The sequence below is a fragment of the Lepidochelys kempii genome, chromosome 2, assembly GCF_965140265.1.
Source record: "Lepidochelys kempii isolate rLepKem1 chromosome 2, rLepKem1.hap2, whole genome shotgun sequence".
NCBI classification, from domain to species: Eukaryota; Metazoa; Chordata; order Testudines; family Cheloniidae; genus Lepidochelys; species Lepidochelys kempii.
This window is the reverse complement of record NC_133257.1, coordinates 134,770,707-134,790,345: the sequence shown is the minus strand read 5'-3', so window position 1 is coordinate 134,790,345 and position 19,639 is coordinate 134,770,707. Positions and strand designations below refer to the sequence as shown.

General features: G+C 43.6%; 1 protein-coding gene across 1 annotated transcript in view; it reads right to left on the bottom strand.

Moving 5' to 3' along the window:
• The window catches only part of MYO10 (myosin X), a 281,597-nt gene that overhangs the window by 145,060 nt on the left and 116,898 nt on the right, over positions 1-19,639 (bottom strand). Inside the window, exon 3 of the mRNA XM_073332289.1 lies at positions 11,372-11,530. Within this exon, the coding sequence (XP_073188390.1) occupies positions 11,372-11,530 (159 nt within the window). The remainder of the gene's footprint in view (positions 1-11,371; positions 11,531-19,639) is intronic.

Here is a 19,639-nt window from a genome sequence, read left to right as displayed (position 1 = left end):
TACCATCATGTGCCATCAATGCCCCTCTGCCATGTACATTGGTCAAACTGGACAGTCTCTACGTAAAAGAATAAATGGACACAAATCAGATGTCAAGAATTATAACATTCATAAACCAGTCGGAGAACACTTCAATCTCTCTGGTCACTCGATTTCTGACCGAAAAGTGGCTATTCTTCAACAAAAAGACTTCAGAAACAGACTCCAAGGAGAGACTGCTGAATTGGAATTAATTTGCAAACTGGATTCAATTAACTTAGGCTTGAATAGAGACTGGGAGTGGTTGAGCCATTACACAAAGTAAAACTATTTCCCCTTGTTCATTACACAAAGTAAAACTATTTCCCCTTGTTTATTCCTTCCCCCCCCCCCCCGTTCTTGTTAACTGCTGGAAATGGCCCACCTTGATTATCACTACAAAGGGTTTTCTCCCCTCCCCCCAACTCTCCTGCTGGTAATAGCTCATCTTAAGTGATCACTCTCCTTACAGTGTGCATGATAAACACCCATTTTTTCCATGTTCTGTGTGTATATAAATCTCCTCACTGTATTTTCCACTGAATGCATCCAATGAAGTGAGCTGTAGCTCATGAAAGCTGATGCTCAAATAAATTGGTTAGTCTCTAAGGTGCCCCAAGTTCTCCTTTTCTTTTTGGAAATGAAACAGATTCAAAATTGCAAATCCAAGGGAATGAACCTCTGGTGGAATGAGTACCTGACTCTGGACATCACAAGCATGGTCAAAGAAAAGTTTAAGTTAGAGGGAATAAGCTACTCATGGCTTCCTAATGTCTTGAAAAGTGCACACTTCAAAGAAATTATCACTTCAAAGCAAGAACCAGCTAATTCAAAAGGAAAATCAAACATGTTTATGGATTGTGTTTAAATAGCAAACAAGTCAAAAGGGGATGCTTTCAACATTGAATAATGCAGTGTTTATAAGTGTAGAAGAGGAGGTGAGCTTTCACATTAATTTTATTTTTAGATATCTTTTAACTTAAAAAAAAAAAAAAACTTCCTTACTCTGATCTCTGTAAAATGTGCTTGCCTCGACCAGTTGCTAACCACTTGACTGGCTGGGACAAGAAAGAGGCAGCTTCCTTCAGTGGCAGCGCTAACACCATAATTTAAATGTCCTGTCCCCTGGTACACTCCAAGTGATGTGGTTTATGGTGTCTTCCCCAAGACTGGGCTAGTCTCTTCTATGATGTGTGATTAACTGAAACTGACCCAAGGAGTGGGTCTCAACAACGCTTGGGGACATTTATCCCTTTGATATGGCAACAAGCATAACCGCTATACACCACTGAACTGCCTGACACTTCTACTTTTGGAAATGAACATTTGAATGAAGTAGAAATTACATCCTTCAACTGTCTATTACCATGTGCACATCTCCGGCTTAGTTTGTCTCAATTCCTGGTTTCCCTTCAAAGATGTCACATTTTCAAGCATGGGCAGCTTAATATGATGTCCACATTTAGCATTTGGATGCGGATACTGGCATTTAGATATTTTTAAAAGACCATTCACATACCTACTGTGAGTGCTGATCTGACTTTCAAATATGGGAGTCTGACCTCATACTTAGGCACGCACATAAAGTTGGACTCCCCATGTTAAATTAACCGCAGTTTCCCCCTGGCAAAGTAATGAAGAAGGTAGAGATAATCACCTCAGCAGCCTCTGATCTCCACTAGTATCCTGACTAAATGCTTCACTCTTTCCTTGTCTGAATTTCCACAAAGGAAAACAAACATGTGCTTCAGACCTGCACATGGCACACAGACACAACTAATGGCAGAAACAATTGTTCTCTCTATCCAAAACTTCTGGTCTTTGGTTATTGAAGTCATGCATTGCTACAGAGCCTTGTGGGAACAAATGATACGGCTAGATTCTTGCTGGAACGTATCAAGGGAGACCATGCCAGGCTGGAGAAGACACTTAAGGAAATCAAGGCTCAGGCGATCTTCAGTGGGATTCTGCCTGTTCCTAGAGAAGAGCAACAAAGTTGTGACAAGATTATGACTTATCAACAGATGGCTCAGGCAGTGGAGGACTCTGGGATATATGGCCACTGAGAGGCATTCATGGACAGAGGACAGTTCTCTCGGGATGGACTTCATCGGAGTAGGGAAAGAAATAGGCTTCTAGGATGGAGGCTGGCAGAACGGATTAAGAGAGCTTTAAACTAGGAATTTGGGGGAGATGGTTGGCAGATGTCCAGATAATCTCCACGCTGGATTTTAACATTGAGAGGGAAGAAAACAAAGTAAGAAAGGATACAGCCGTGGGTAGGAGAATGTATGTAAGGAGGAAGGGCAGTGTGGATACCAGTCTAATAGGTTATACTGGCTGTCGAATGTCCGTGCCTAACTGGGTACAGAATGTGAGTGAGGCCAAACTGCAAAAATTAAGATGTTTGGACACCAATGGGAGGAGCCTAGGTAACAAAATGGAGGAACTAGAACTACTGGTGCAGGAAGTGAAACCAGATATCATAGGGGTAACAGAAACATGGTGGAATAGTCGTCATGACTGGACTACAGCTATTGAAGGGTATGTGCTGTTTAGGAAAGACAGAAATAAAGGCAAAGGTGGTGGAGCAGCATTGTATATCAATGATGAGATAGAATGTAAAGAAATAAGAAGCGATGGAATGGATAAGACAGAGTCCGTCTGGGCAAAAATCACTTTGGGGAAGAAAATTACTAGAGCCTCCCCTAGGATAGTGCTTGGGGTGTGCTATAGACCGCCGGGGTCTAATCTGGATATGGATAGAGGCCTTTTTAATGTTTTTAATGAAGTAAATACTAATGGAAACTGCGTGATCATGGGAGACTTTAACTTCCCAGATATAGACTGGAGGACGAGTGCTAGTAATAATAATAGGGCTCCGATTTTCCTAGACGCGATAGCTGATGGATTCCTTCATCAAGCAGTTGCTGAACCGACTAGAGGGAATGCTATTTTAGATTTGGTTATGGTGAGTAGTGAGGACCTCAGAGAAGAAATGGTTGTAGGGGATAATCTTGGTTCAAGTGATCATGAGCCAATTCAGTTCAAACTGAACGGAAGGATAAACAAAAATAAATCTGCGACTAGGGTTTTTGATTTCAAAAGGGCTGACTTTCAAAAATTAAGGAAATTAGTTAGGAACGTCGACTGGACTGAAGGATTTATGGATGTAAAGGCAGAGGAGGCCTGGGATTACTTCAAGTCAAAGCTGCAGAAGCTATCGGAAGCCTGCATCCCAAGAAAGGGGAAAAAAATTCATAGGCAGGAGTTGGAGACCAAGATGGATGAACAAGCATCTCAGAGAGGTGATTAAGAAAAAGCAGAAAGCATACAGGGAGTGGAAGATGGGAGGGATCAGAAAGGAAAGCTATCCTATTGAGGTCAGAACATGTAGGGTTAAAGTGAGACAGGCTAAAAGTCAGGTAGAATTGGACCTTGCAAAGGGAATTAAAACCAATAGTAAAAGGTTCTATAGCCATATAAATAAGAAGAAAACAAAGAAAGAAGAAGTGGGACCGCGAAACACCGAGGATGGAGTGCAGGTTAAGGATAATCTAGGCATGGCTCAATAGCTAAACAAATACTTTGCCTCAGTCTTTAATGAGGCTAATGACGATCTTAGGGATAATGGTAGCATGACAAATGGCAATGATTATATGCAGGTAGATATTACCATATCTGAGATAGAAGCGAAACTCGAATAGCTTAATGGGACTAAATCGGGGGGCCCAGATAATCTTCATCCAAAAATATTAAAGGAATTGGCAAATGAAATTGCAGCCCATTAGCACAAATTTTTAATGAATCTATAAACTCAGGAGTTGTACCATATGATTGGAGAATTGCTAACATAGTTCCTATTTTTAAGAAAGGAAAAAAAAGTGAGCCGGGTAACTCCAGACTTGTTAGTTTAACATCTGTAGTATGCAAGGTCTTGGAAAAAATTTTGAAGGAGAAAGTAGTTGAGGACATTGAAGTCAATGGTAAATGGGACAAAACGCAACATGGTTTTACAAAAGGTAGATCGTGCCAAACCAACCTGATCTCCTTCTTTGAGAAAGTAACAGATTTTTTAGACAAAGGAAATGCAGTGGATCTAATTTACCTAGATTTCAGTAAGGCGTTTGATATGGTGCCACATGGGGAATTATTAGTTAAATTGGAAAAGATGGGGATCAATATGAAAATTGAAAGGTGGATAAGGAATCGGTTAAAGGGGAGACTACAGTGAATCATAGTGAAAGGTGAACAGTAGGCTGGAGGGAGGTTACCAGGGGAGTTCCTCAGGGATCGGTTTGGGGACCAAATTTATTTAATCTTTTTATTACTGAGCTCGGCACAAAAAGTGGGAGTGTGCTAATCAAGTTTGCAGATAATACAAAGCTGGGAGGCATTGCCAATTTAGAGAAGGACCGGAATATCATACAGGAGGATCTGGATGACCTTGTAAACTGGAGTAATAGTAATAGGATGAAATTTAATAGTGAGAAGTATAAGGTCATGCATTTAGGGATTAATAACAAGAATTTTAGTTATAAGCTTGGGACGCATCAATTAGAAGTAATGGAGGAGGTGAAGGACCTTGGAGTATTGGTTGACCACAGGATGACTATGAGCAACCCATGTGATATGTCAGTAAAAAAAGCTAATGCGGTCTTGGGATGCACCGGCAACGTATTTCCAGTAGAGATAAGGAGGTGTTAGTACCATTATACAAGGCACTGGTGAGACCTCACCTGGAATACTGTGTGCAGTTCTGGTCTCCCATGTTTAAGAAGGATGAATTCAAACTGGAACAGGTACAGAGAAGGGCTACTATCAGGATCCGAGGAATGGAAAACCTGTCTTGTTAAAGGAGACTCAAAGAGCTTAGCTTGTTTATCCTAACCAAAAGAAGGCTGAGGGGAGATATGATTGCTCTCTATAAATATATCGGAGGGATAAATACCAGGGAGGGAGAGGAATTATTTAAGCTCTGTACCAATGTGGACACAAGAACAAACGGATATAAACTGGCCATTGGGAAGTTTAGACTTGAAATTAGACGAAGGTTTCTATCCATCAGAGGAGTGAAGTTCTGGAACAGCCTTCCAAGGGAAGCAGTGAGGGCAAAAGACCTATCTGGCTTCAAGATTAAACTTGATAAGTTTATGGAGGAGATGGTATGATGGGATAACATGATTTTTGGCAATTAATTGATCTTTAACTATTCATGGTAAATAGGCCCAATGGCCTGTGATAGGATGTTAGATGGGGTGGGATCTGAGTTACTACAGAGAATTCTTTCCTGGGTATCCAGCTGGTGAACCTCAGCTGATCACCATATTTGGGGTCAGGAAGGAATTTTCCTCCAGGGCAGATTGGAAGAGGCCCTGGGGGGGTTGTACCTTCCTCTGTAACATGGGGCACAGGTCACTTGCTGGAGGATTCTCTGCTCCTTGAAGTCTTTAAACCATGATTTGAGGACTTCAATAGCTCAGACATAGGTGAGAGGTTTATTGCAGGAGTGGGTGGGTGAGATTCGGTGGTCTGCATTGTGCAGGAGGTCAGACTAGATGATCATAATGGTCCCTTCTGACCTTAATATCTATGAATCTTACCAGACTCCTCTCTGTATAACTGTATCAGTAGCCACAAGCATATCCTTCCATATTCAATTATCAAGGAGACTGCACCTCTTCCTCTCAGACTTGGCCCTAGTCATGGTGACTCGTGCCTTTGTCCCCTCCAGGTCTGGCTACTGTTACGTGGTCTCTTTGGGTCTGTCTGAGAAAGCCACATTCAAGTTTCAGCTCATCTAACACCAGACAACTCACCTCCCTTCTAGGAAAGATAGGAGACACATGCTTCCAACTCTTTCCCTGTGCATTTCTGGACTCACTTGTGGGCCAATTCCTGATCTTCAGTTCCATCAATGGACTAGGACTTGGCTACCTCAGGATCCTCATCTTCCTCACGTCTACACCAAGAAAACTACTATCAGCAGGGACATTACAGCAGACAGAGCCCAAGGTGCAACTCTCAGCAGTGAGAAGAAGAATGCATTGCATGGAGGGTCCTGAACTATGGGGCTCCCTACCACCAGAGATACGGAGGCGCTCATGTCTCCTCTTTTAGAGCACAACCAACAGCACACCTCTTTTGAGAGATTTTCCACAAGAAAGGCTACAGAAGAGATCAGAAGATTGTCCCTGCCCTTAGGTAACTTCCTCCAAAACAAAATACATCCTAAATGAAGGAGGCACAGAGAAAAGCATCCTTCCTCAGGTAACAGTTTTACTTCTTTGAGTATTGTATTTGGGGCCTGGATACTGAGGTGACCGTCCTGTTCCACAGTCACTTAAAAGGACAGGTACCTACCACGGTTCTATAACAAAACAACAAGGGAGAGAAGAACAGCACATGTTTGTTTTCCTTTGTGGAAATTCAGACAAGGAAAGAGTGAAGCAGTGTATGAGGAAAACACATTAAATACAAAACAGATTTAGGTATGTTCAATTTTGACTTGAGACATCAAAATGGTTGAACTCAAATTAGAATGGATTTTATTATCTCTTCCAGCCTCAATCTGGACACCACTAGCTGCTTCAGAATATTGACTACAAAGTTAGACAAGTTTCTGATAGTGCAGAAGTTTCTTATAGCCCAGCATTCCCTGAATGGAAGAGGGGAAAAAATAATAAGGCTTATACTTTACACTGGTCTTCACTACTGGAGTTGCTGGCTGAGGCTAAGCAAATCAATGAGGAGCCTGATAAGCTGTGGCATCCATAGCAAATATCTTCACGATAATAAGGAAATAATGGAGGGTTTAAGGATAAGGGTATCATTATGCCAGACAAAAAGGCATGAAAGGCGTAATTAACCGAAGTGAATTGCAAATTGAAATTGTACATAAATCTTCAGATGTTTACCTATGTCTTCTCTTCAGGAATATGAATGCTTTAATACAGGAAAGAAAGACAACAGTTTGGAACAAATGGATTGTCAAGGGACAAGAGCTCCATTTAAAATGTCTTCATTGGAAAGCAACGATGTTCAATATAAATACTGTGTGGAGAAAAGTTATTTATTCTTCTTTGTAATTTCACAGATAATCTTCACAAGCCTTTCCACATACAATTTAGATATTAGTGGACTGCGTTTCAGATGATGACATTTGGCTGTATAAACACGGATGTTATAACGAACAAGTAAATATACAGCATTACACTGTACTCACTACTATGAGTATCAAAGCAACTTTCTAGTCTCATTGCCATGTGAGCCAGAAGGTTTTTTAAAAACAGCATAATGTCTATATTACTTTAAACACAATTTGTATGCTGCTTTTTTTAAGTTACATACATTAATCTTGACTGTATGAATATACAGAAGGCACATTCTTCCACAGGAAAAATAAAGTTAGCAGAGAGACCACAACAGATCTACAAGCTATAAGCATTTGCACAATGGTCTGTGATAGGGGGTGGTCCAGAGATAGCTCACCCCAGGAAGAGGACAGTGCTTAGAGAGGCACAATTCCTTGCTGATTTCTCTGCAATGCATTACACTCCTGCTGGCCAGCCACCTCTGTGGGCTAGTGGCAGAGAGTCAGGTTAATGGCTCCATACCCTTTCCTGACTCAGTGGGGAAGAGGGACATGGAGGGAGGCTATGGTTGCCTCTGGCCCTTGTACAAAGAACTTAAATTGTAAGGGAAAGGTTCCTTGTGTGTTCTGTGCAAGGAACAATCCAGTCCAAAGTGAGAATGACAATGAAGTTTATCCCTTTAGCTGTATGAAAACATTTGGCAAATGTTAAGCAAACCTAATCTAACCTTTCCCCCTCTATCGAATTTTGGCTTTATCCCAGTAACATATCATTGCAAGGTCCCTACATGGTTCAATAGCTCTGATTTGGGCATCCAGTATCCATCTTATGATTGGCCACTCCTGGCAACAAAAAATTTCAGGCTGCATCTTTTGCTATCTGAAGTGCCACTACTCCTGGCATCACTCTCAGCAGTGCTCTGGCTGGGGTGGAATAGCACTGCTCCCTATATCAGACCCTGGCCGCACATGTAGGCCAAGTGAGTTGCTTGAATACAAATTTCACTGCATTGTATTTGAATGAGCCGGAGTTTTGTGAGGTGACGACACAGTGGACCCAAACAGTAAAATCAACAATACCACAGGGACAATGATCAGCATCAGCAACTGACAGTGCCATGTCACCAGCAACAGAACACAAATCTGTCTGTCTAGGAATTTATACTGCACTCATCACCAAAATATTAGAGAGATCCATGGGTTGCCACAACAAGACAGGGAACAAACTAGAACACAGCTCTGTAAATAAAGCCATTTCTTGATTCTCCACAAGAGCTTTTTTTCCCCTTAAAAAAAAAAAAAGAAAGGCAGAATCTAAATGTCAGCCTGTCTACTCACTGGGAAATTTATAGGTAGTTATTTATTTTTACTCTTAAAATAAATAAATAAATCCCAAGGGAGCCTGAAATGTGTTTCCTTAATTTCTTCTACACCCTTTGCACGCACAGAGTTGTTCATGTATGCTGAACTATCAGAATTGATTTTTTATTTATTTATTTTTTAGACAAAATGGCTCATTTGTTTGAGAAAAAACATATGTAAAAATTAGGGCTGTCAATTAATCGCAGTTCACTCACGCGAGTAACTCAAAAAAAATTAATCGTGATTTTAAAAAGTAATCATGATTAATCACAGTTTTAATCGCACTGTTAAACAATATAATACCAATTGAAATTTATTAAATATTTTGGATGTTTTCTACATTTTCATATATATTGTATTCTGTGTTGTAACTGAAATCAAAGTTTATAATATTTTTTATTCTAAATATTTGCACTGTAAAATTATAAACAAAAAAATAGAATTTTTCAATTCACCTCATACAAGTACTGTAGTGCAATCTCTTTGTCATGAAAATGAAACTTACAAATATAGAAGTTTTTTTGTTACATAACTGCACTCAAAAACAAAACAATGTAAAACTTCAGAGCCTACAAGTCTGCTCAGTCCTACTTCTTGTTCAGCCAATCGCTAAGACAAACAAGTTTGTTTACATTTACAAGAGATAATGCTGCCCTCTTCTTATTTACTGTGTCACCAGAAAATGAGAACTTTTTAGCAGGCATTGCAAGGTATTTACATGCCAGATATGCTAAACACTCATATGCCCCTTCATGCTTTGGCCACCATTCCAGAGGACATGCTTCCATGCTGATGACGCTCGTTACAAAAAAATATGTTAATTAAATTTGTCATTGAACTACCTGGGGGAGAATGGTATGTCCCCGTTCTGTTTTTACCCACATTCTGCCATCTATTTCATGTTATAGCAGTCTCGGGTGATGACTCAGCACATGTTGTTCATTTTAAGAACACTTTCACTGCAGATTTCACAAAACACAAAGAAGGTATCAATGTGAGATTTTTAAAGGTATCTACAGCACTTGACCCAAGGTTTAAGAATCTGAAGTGCCTTCCAAAAATCTGAGAGGGATGAGATGTGGAGCATGCTTTCAGAAGTCTTAAAAGAGCAACACTCTGACGCGGAAACTACAGAACCTGAACCACCAATGCTTTACATTGTTATTGAGCAGAACCTGTCATCAGCATGGACGCGTGTCCCCTGGAATGGTGACTGAAGAATAAAGGGACACATGAATCTTTAGCACATCTGGCACGTAAATATCTTGCAATGCCGGCGACAACAATGCCATCAGAACGCCTGTTCTTACTTTCAGGTGACATTGTGAATAAGAAGCAGTCAGTATTATCTCCTACAAATTGTAACCAAACTTGTTTGTATGAGCGATTGGTTGAACAAGAAGTAGGACTGAGTGGACTTGCAGGCTCTAAAATTTTACATTGTTTTATTTTTTAATCGTTTTTTTTTTTTACATAATTCAACATTTTTAAGTTCAACTTTCATGATAAAGAGATTGCACTACAGTACTTGTATTAGTGAATGAAAAATACTATTTCTTTTGTTTTTTACAGTGCAAATACTTGTAATCAAAAATAAATAAAAAGTGAGCATTATACACTTTGTATTCTGTGTTGTAATTGAAAGCAATATATTTGAAAATGTAGAAAATATCCAAAAATATTTAAATAAATGGTGTTCTATTATTGTTTAACAGTGCAATTAATCACAATTAATTTTTTTAATCGCTTGATAGCCCTAATAAAAATTATGAGGACTTTATAAAACATATTAAAAAAAGACAAGCTCAAATTTAAGATTATCAGCACTGACTTTTCCTTTGGCAGCAACATATAAAAGGAACACAAGCAGCTTTGTGCCCTTTTGTGTTTCTTTATGGTGAATAATGAAATTTCCTAAAGGTGATGAGGGTTGCTTGGATTTTAAATATGTGTTTACTTAAATTCAGCCTATTTGTTTATAAGAGATGGACTTTGGCAGAAAATAACATTATGCTGGCTATTCCAAGAAGTTGGAAAGAAAATTTAGGCTAAATTACATTTTTCTGCATGTCAAGTTATTTTATTACACTTTATTACAAAATGAAAAATAAGTATAAAAAAAGCCAACAGGAGTCACCATTGTTCTCTGTATGCTGCTCACAATAATGTTAGATTGGGATCAACACTGGTGCTAAAAAGTAAAATTTAAACTCTATTAGCCATAGAAGTGGGCAATATAAAGTCAAGAAAAATGAAACTCCACGTATACTAATGGCCTGATTTTCAGAGGTCCGGAGCACCCGGCTGCTTCCACTGATGTAAGCTCCTAAACCTGCCCAAGTTCTATGGCATGGGCTCTCCACCTGTGGGATCATGATAACCACCCTGTCCTACCTATATTGAAGAATGGGAGAAGGGTCTCAGCTAGATTCTGGCCAGATGGGATCCCCAGAGGGGGACTCAGTATGGAAAAGGTTGAGAAGCACTGTTCCATTGTGTCCTCTCAGACAACCTTCTCACAACTTCATCTCTTGGAGTATATTAAAAACAAACAAAAAAAAAAACCCAGCATCTTTGCTCTCCTGTCCTGTCCCAAGAAATTTTAATGAATTAAAAAAAAGCAAGACCTTAAAAATCAGTAGCATGTCTGATTTTTATCGACATCAAAGATTCCATTGCACTTTTCTCATCAGCAGGGGTTTCTCTGGAGCCCCTGACCAAACTTTCCCTCCATTTTTTCTGGTGGAAAGTCAGCCTGCAACACATAGATGGATTCATTTCCTTCACATGTATATAGTTTGAAGAACTTAGGGGATGGGAGGTGCTAGATCACTGTAAAATATTGCCGTTACATGCAGGAAAACATTCTTCATAGTCTTTGTTTCAGAAGACACTTACATAGATTTTATTTTGTTGATATCGCTGGAATAAGTTGTGCATGATGGAGCCCTCATGGAGGTCTACAAGTGCTGCCATGTCTTCCACACTCTCCACACTCGTTTGATGCATAGCGGTTACTTTTTGGTGCGTGATTGTACTCTGTTTGTAAGTGAATACCTGAAGGAGGAAAAACAGACGGTGCATTAAAGTCTCATGCCTATACAAGAAAATATTGTTCAAGCTGATAAACTGGACAGAGGTGAAATTCAGAGGGTCAGAACAAAGCATCTGCACCACATCAGTCCCATTTATACCTATTTTGAGGACTTATGGGAGACATAAGCCTTGTAGACCTACACAGGAAAAGACTACTCCTCTGGTTACTAATAACTACATAATGAGTAATCAGAGGACTGTAGTTCAGTTTGGGGTGAATAGAGTCCCATTACTGCACACTGCACTATTTAGGACTTCATTTACCAGGACAAATTTCTCCCTTAAGTAATTCGCTGATTTCAGTGAAATTACACTGGGAAAGAAACATGTTCTGCAGTAACAAGTGTCAGAAATAAAAAATGATTGATTCAATCATGGCGAGCAAAGTAAACATTTATGGGCTTGGTCCAACGCTCATTTAAATCTTTCCATTGTACTCTACAATCAGGATCAATGACATCTTAGGTCATTAATCCAACATTAATGTGCAGGTTAAGTACTATGTGGAACAGCCTTTCAAGAGCAGGTGTCAGACTGTGATCAAAATGCATTGGACGGAACACAATTAGAGTATTTACTCATTAAATGAAGTTCATGCATTTTCCATATAGCTGTTCTAAAGATCTGCTTGGAAGATATTTACATACAGGATCCAAGTAAATTACCTTGTATGGATTTATTTAAAAAACTATATGTCTGAAGATCTAAGCATTTAAGGCTAAAGATGATTGTGCATCTAAAAATCTATGCAAGGACTATTTAGAGATGTGATTTTATAATCTTCACCAACTCACTAATGAAATATTTTTAAAGCAAATATTAAACGAAGATCCTGTAGACACATGTTCTGAGTAAATATTACAGTAATGCACAACTGTTTTTGTCAGTAAATTCAGAAACTGACAGTATATACCTGGGGTTTGGCAAATGCCTGTAAAATGGCTTCATTATCCCTTGAATGGCTCTTTAACAGGTTTCAGAGTAGCAGCCCTGTTAGTCTGTATTCCCAAAAAGGAGTACTTGTGGCACCTTAGAGACTAACCAATTTATTTGAGCATAAGCTTTCGTGAGCTACAGCTCACTTCATCGGATGCATTCAGTGGAAAATACAGTGATGAAATATTTCCCCATGTTTATTTCCCCCCACCCCCCTACTGTTCTTCAGACGTTCTTGTTAACTGCTGGAAATGGCCCACCTTGATTATCACTACAAAACGTTTTGTCTTCCCCCCCAAGCTCTCCTGCTGGTAATAGCTCATCTTAAGTGATCACTCTCCTTACAATGTGTATGATAACACCCATTTTTTCATGTTCTGTGTGTGTATAAATCTCCTCACTGTATTTTCCACTGAATGCATCTGATGAAGTGAGCTGTAGCTCACGAAAGCTTATGCTCAAATAAATTGGTTAGGCTCTTTAACAGTTTCAATGTTGTGCTAATAGGTCTGGCAGGCTGGAACACTTTTTCACTTTTAACTTCTAGATCCCCTCCTGAAGAAGAGTCAACAGGCTGCAGCAGCGAGATGTGAGAGCCTGCAGGAAGGGTCAGAACAGGGATAGGAAAGCCGGGAGGGTGGACACCAAGGGCTTGGCTACACTTGCGAGTTACAGCACAATAAAGGAGCCCCGGGCGCACTAGCTCACTCCCCGTCCACACTGGCAAGGCATGTAGAGCCCTCTGACTCCGCGGCTACAGCGCTTCTGGTACGCCACCTCAGCGAGTGGAATAACGTTTGCTGCGCCCCCGCTGGAGCGCCGCAGCACCAGTGTGGACGAGGTGTTGCATTACTGCGCTCTGATCAGCCTACCGAAACGTCTCATAATCCCCTTAAGTCAAGTGGCCGCTCTTGTCATTGTTTTGGAATCACTGTAGGAATGCGGATATGCCCTTTGAAACCTCCGTTTCTGACAGCCAGATGCTTATCTGCTTGGAGACAAAGCAACCATTAGTGTGGAATGCTGTGTGTGAGAGAGAGAGAGAGAGAGAGAGAGAGGCGGGGGGAGGGGGGTCTGCTGCTGTCTGAACTTACAAGACAGCATGCTGATATGCTCTCAGCCCCCCAAAAACCCACTCTCTCTCTCCCCACATACACACAACACACTCCCTGTCACACTCCACCCCACCCCCCCCATTTGAAAAGCACGTTGCAGTCACTTGCATTCTGGGATAGCTTCCCATAATGCACCACGCCTGCGCCCAATGCTGCTGCAAGTGCTGCAAATGTGGCCACACCAGTGCGCTTGAAGCTGTCAGTGTGGACAGACTGCAGCGCTTTCCCTACTGCGCTCTACAAAGGCTGGTTTAACTCAAAGCGCTCTACATCTGCAAGTGTAGCCGTGCCCTTAGGCCCAGTGGTGCCCCAAATTTTCAGGTGCCCTACGCAGCTGCGTATGCCTAAGGATGGCCCTGATCATTACCAAGGATATCAAATATCTTTGGAATTCAGTTTCCTGTTTCTTTTTAAATTCACATTCCTGGCACCTAACTTCTATAGGCACTGAATATATCATAAAAATAATTTCTGTAGGAGTTGCTTTTTTATTTATATAGCCAACTCTACTTGGCAATCTTATTCACCAGTAACGTAATCACCCTTAAAAACTGAGAAATCCAAACACTGGGGTAATGCAGAAATTTTAATAATGTGTTACATGAAAAAAATCTTCCAAAGCCTTCTGAAATAATATTTATAAAGCTTTCTTCTGACTTAAGAATTGTGACAACTGGCAGTCTAACTAGTTGTGAACATTTCAGAGTTGCCTATGTGGGCTACGAATTGCATGTTACTGGAGATTGGAACAATACGGTGCAAGATGCCAGGTCTTCTCAGGAAAAGAAAAGCTTCTAAAACCCAAATATTTTCAGAGCAAAACACTGAACATATTTCTTCTAATGAGGAGCTGAACAGGTGCAGTAATGGTCAGAATTATAGGAAGCCACTCTGTAAAAATAGAGGCCTGCCACTACTAGACATAGCAAAACAGTGAAAACCATGTCATCGTTGCAACAGAAAGAGGGAGGAAGGAGACCAAGCACTGGTCTACACTAGGAGTTGAGGTCGAACTTAGCAGTGTTAAATCGATTTAACCCTGCACCTGTCCACATGATGAAGCCCTTTTTTTCAACTTAAAGGGCTCTTAAAATCAATTTCCTTACTCCCCCCGACAAGGGGATTAGCGCTGAAATTGGCCTTGCTGGGTCGAATTTGGGGTACCGTGGACACAATTAGACGGTATTGGCCTCCGGGAGCTATCCCAGAGTGCTCCATTGTAACCGCTCTGGACAGCACTCTCAACTCAGATGCACTGACCAGGTAGACAGGAAAAGGCCAGCGAACTTTTGAATTTCAATTTCCTGTTTGGCCAGCGTGGCAAGCTGCAGGTGACCATGCAGAGCTCATCAGCAGAGGTGACCATGACGGAGTCCCAGAATTGCAAAAGAGCTCCAGCATGGACCGAATGGGAGGTACGGGATCTGATCGCTGTTTGGGGAGAGGAATCCGTGCTATCAGAACAATGTTCCAGGTTTCGAAATGCCAAAACATTTGCCAAAATCTCCCAGGGCATGAAGGACAGAGGCCATAACAGGGACCCGAAGCAGTGCCACGTGAAACTTAAGGAACTGAAGCAAGTCTACCAGAAAACCAGAGAGGCGAACGGCCGCTCCGGGTCAGAGCCCCAAACATGCCGCTTCTATGATGAGCTGCATGCCATTTTAGGGCGTTCAGCCACCACTACCCCAGCCGTGTTGTCTGACTCCTTCAATGGAGATGGAGGCAATACGGAAGCAGGTTTTGGGGACGAGGAAGATGATGAAGCTGTAGATAGCTCCCAGCAAGCAAGTGGAGAAACCGGTTTTCCCAACAGCCAGGAACTGTTTCTCACCCTGGACCTGGAGCCAGTACCCCCCGAACCCACCCAAGACTGCCTCCCGGACCCGCCAGGCGGAGAAGGCACCTCTGGTGAGTGTACCTTTTAAAATACTATACATGGTTTAAAAGCAAGTATGTTTAATGATTAATTTGCCCTGGCATTCGCGGCTCTCCTGGATGTACTCCCAAAGCCTTTTCAAAAGGTTTCTGGGGACGACAGCCTTATTCCATCCACCATGGTAGGACACTTTACCACTCCAGGCCAGGAGCAAGTACTTGGGAATCATTGTAGAAGAAAGCATTGCAGTGTACATTTGCTGGCATTCTTTATCTCTCTGTGTTATCCTCAGGAGAATGATATCATTCATGATCACCTGGTTGAAATAGGGTGCTTTTCTTAAGGGGACATTCAGAAGTGCCTCTTCCTGCTGGGCTGTTTGCCTGTGGCTGAACAGAAATGCTCCCTGCTGTTAGCCACGGGGCTAGCCACGCGCTGGGGGGAGGCAAAATGCGACCTTGGAACGAAAGCACATGTGCTATGTAGGTAATGTTGACAGCAAGGTTTACCGTGAAAGAATGTACCCATTGTTCTAAAAAAATGTGTCTTTTTTAAATACCACTGTCCTTTTATTTTCTCCACCAGCTGCATGTGTTTCAAGGATCACAGGATCTTCTCCTTCCCAGAGGCTAGCGAAGATTAGAAGGTGAAAAAAATGCACTCGCGATGACATGTTCTCTGAGCTCATACTGTCCTCCCACACTGACAGAGCACAGACGAATGCGCAGAGGCAGACAATGTCAGAGTGTAGGAAAGCACAAAATGACCAGGAGGAGAGGTGGCAGGCTGAAGAGAGGGCTGAAGCTGAAAGGTGGCAGCAGCGTGATGAGAGGAGGCAGGATTCAATGCTGAGGCTGCTGGAGGATCAAACTAATATGCTCCAGCGTATGGTTGAGCTGCAGGAAAGGCAGCAGGAGCACAGACAGCCGCTACAGCCCCTGTGTAACCAACCACCCTCCTCCCCAAGTTCCATAGCCTCCTCACCCAGACGCCCAAGAACGTGGGGGGGGGCCCCTCCAGCCACCCAGCCACTCCACCCCAGAGGATTGCCCAAGCAATAGAAGGCTGGCATTCAATAAGTTTTAAACTTTTAAAGTGCTGTGTGGCCTTGTCCTTCTCTCCTCCACCACCCCTCCTGGGCTACCTTGGTAGTTATCCCTCTATTTGTGTGATGAATGAATAAAGAATGCATGAATGTGAAGCAACAATGACTTTATTGCCTCTGCAAGTGGTGATCGAAAGGAGGAGGGGCGGGTGGTTAGCTTACAAGGAAGTAGAGTGAACCAAGGGGCGGGGGCTTTCATCAAGGAGAAACAAACAGAACTTTCACTCCGTAGCCTGGCCAGTCATGAAACTGGTTTTCACAGCGGGCTCCATGCTTGCTGTGGTATGGCGTCTGCACAAGAAAAAAGGCGCGGAACCATTGTCTGCCGTTGCCCTGACGGAGGAAGGGGTGACTGACAACATGGCTTACAGGGTTGGTTTACAGGGAATTAAAATCAACAAAGGGGGTGGCTTTGCAAGAAACTGAATGGCCGCCTCAAGGATAGAACTCAAAACCTCAAGGATAGAACTCAAAACTGGGTTTAGCAGGCCATTGATTTCACAGCGGGAGGGAGGAGAAAATGAACACAAAACAAATCTGGTCTATTTCTTGTTTTGAGCCACTTCATCTATCTTTATACATCTTGCTGACAGCAGACTGTGCAGTACGACCGCTAGCCATCGTCATCTCCTGGGTGCTCGGCAGAAGACTGTGCAGTATGACTGCTGGCCATTGTCTTCTGCTGGCTGCTGATTAAAAGACAGTGAATCGCCATGAGACAAAACTTAAAAGGGAAATGACCTGGCTGAGTCACTCCCATGTTTGCCCAGGCGCCCCTGACCTCATCAAGGTCGGTTAAAAAAGCACCCAGGACTACATCGATGACGGCTACCAGTCATACTGCACTGTCTGCTGCCAAAAGGCAATCAACTGCTGCTGTGTAGCAATGCAGTACCGCGTCTGCCAACACCCAGGAGACATACAGTGACGGTTAGCTGAGCGGGCTCCATGCTTGCCGTGGTATGACGTCCGCACAGGTAACTCAAGAAAAAAGGAGCAAAACAATTGTCTGCCCTTGCTTTCACGGAAGGAGGGAGGGAAGGGGGGCCTGACGATATGTACCCACAACCACTCGCGACAATGTTTTAGCCCCATCAGACACTGGGATTTCTACCCAGAATTCAAATGGGCGGCGGAGACTGCAGGAACTGTGGGATAGCCACCCACTGTGCAATGCTCCGGAAGTCGACGGTTGCCTCGGTACTGTGGACACGCTCCGCCGACTCCATGCACTTAGAGCATTTGTGTGGGGACACACACAATCGACTGTATAAAAACGCTTTCTACAAAACCGACTTCTATAAATGCGACCTAATTTTGTAGTGTAGACATACCCCAAGATCAGTTACAGACTGAACAGAAGGCAGAAACAGGTTGCAACGCTGAAGAAATTCAGTATTCAGGATCATTATCAGAATAATAAGCCTTCTGGGAAGCCAGTTAAAAACCACATGGATGGAATGCAGGTTTGTGGCAGAAAGTATGAGAAACACCACTAGCTATTATTCATATTGGAACAAACAGTGTGGAAAAGAAGGAAGAATTCAGAAAACTTTACAAATCTAACAAAAGTGGCAGACTTTCAAAACCTCTCAGTACTGCAGGCACATTCACAAAGACCCAGGCTGATCCAGAAGATGCATGGTTAACGGAGGGCAAATGAAGATTCAACTTCTGGAGGCCCTGGAGAGTGTTCTGCAGGGAGAACTGTTGGATATAGAAGACAAGAAAAGCACTTGATCAGGGAAGGCTGAAGTTGTTTGGCATGGCTAAATAGGAGGGTAAGGAAATTAAACTAGGCAGTGGTGGGTGGGAAAGAATTAGTTATCTGAACCATGAAATCGGCAGGGGGAAAGCTGGGTCAGAGAAAAGTAAATGAAGTCACAACAAATTTTTGGCCTGCAAACATTCTGAGAGTCCCTAAGACCAGTAATGAGCTGCCAAAATCTTAACAACTGGTTCCCTCCTCACCCCACGAGGGCGTTGTGGCCTGCCCCCACAACTCCTGCCCCATCCAACCCCCCACGTTCCTCCCCCACATGGACCCCTGCCCCATCCACCCCCTCCCCTGTCCCCTCACTGTCCCCGGAACTGGTCAGGAGGGTCTCGTGGGCCACCGTAGTGGGTGCCCACCCCGCCCCACCCCTAAGAACCACAGGGACCTACCAGGGGGCGAGGTGGGGAGTCCTGGCGGCGCTTACCTGGGGCGGCTCCCAGGAAGCATCCGGCAGGTCCCTCTGGCTCCTAAGGGCGGGGTAGCGAAGCTGGGGGGGAGCAGGGGAAGCGGTGGCTCCCCCCACTGATCACATCAAAAGTGGTGCCTTAGGCGCCGACTCCGTGGGTGCTCCAGGGCTGGAGCACCCTTGGGGAAAATTTGGTGGGTGCAAAGCACCCACCGGCAGCTCCCTGCCCCACGCCCAGCCCCAGCTCACCTCCGCTCTGCCTCCTCTCCTAAATGCGCTGCCCCGCTCTGCTTCTCCCTCCCGCCCCCCCGACTTCCCACGAATCAACTGTTTGCGCGGGAAGCTGGGAGGGCCAAGAAGCAAGCGGCGGCTTCCTGCTCAGGCCCAGGGAGGCGGAGGTGAGCTGGGGCAGGGAGCAGTTCCCCTGCATCCCCCCGCTCCCGTGTTACCTGCTGCGGCGCGGGCGGCCCGCCCCCACCCCAGCTCATCTCTGCTCAGCCTCCCTGCGCCTGAGCGTGAAGCCGCCTATTGCTTTTCAGCCCTCCCAGGCTTCTCGCGCAAACAGCTGATTCGCGGGAAGCTGGGGAGGGGGAGTGGAGAAGCAGAGCAGGGTGGAGCGTAACTCAGGGGCGGGGGCAGAGGCGGAGCGGAGGTGAGGTGACCTGGAGCTGGGGGTGGCGAGAAGCGCTGCCGGTGGGTGCTCTGCACCCACCAAATTTTCCCCATGGGTGCTCCAGCCCCGGAGCACCCACGGAGTCAGCGCCTAAGGTGCCACTTTAGGCCAGTTGTTAAGTTTAGAAGTCCTTTTAGAACTGGTTGTCCCGCAACAGGTTCCAGCGAACCGGTGCGAAC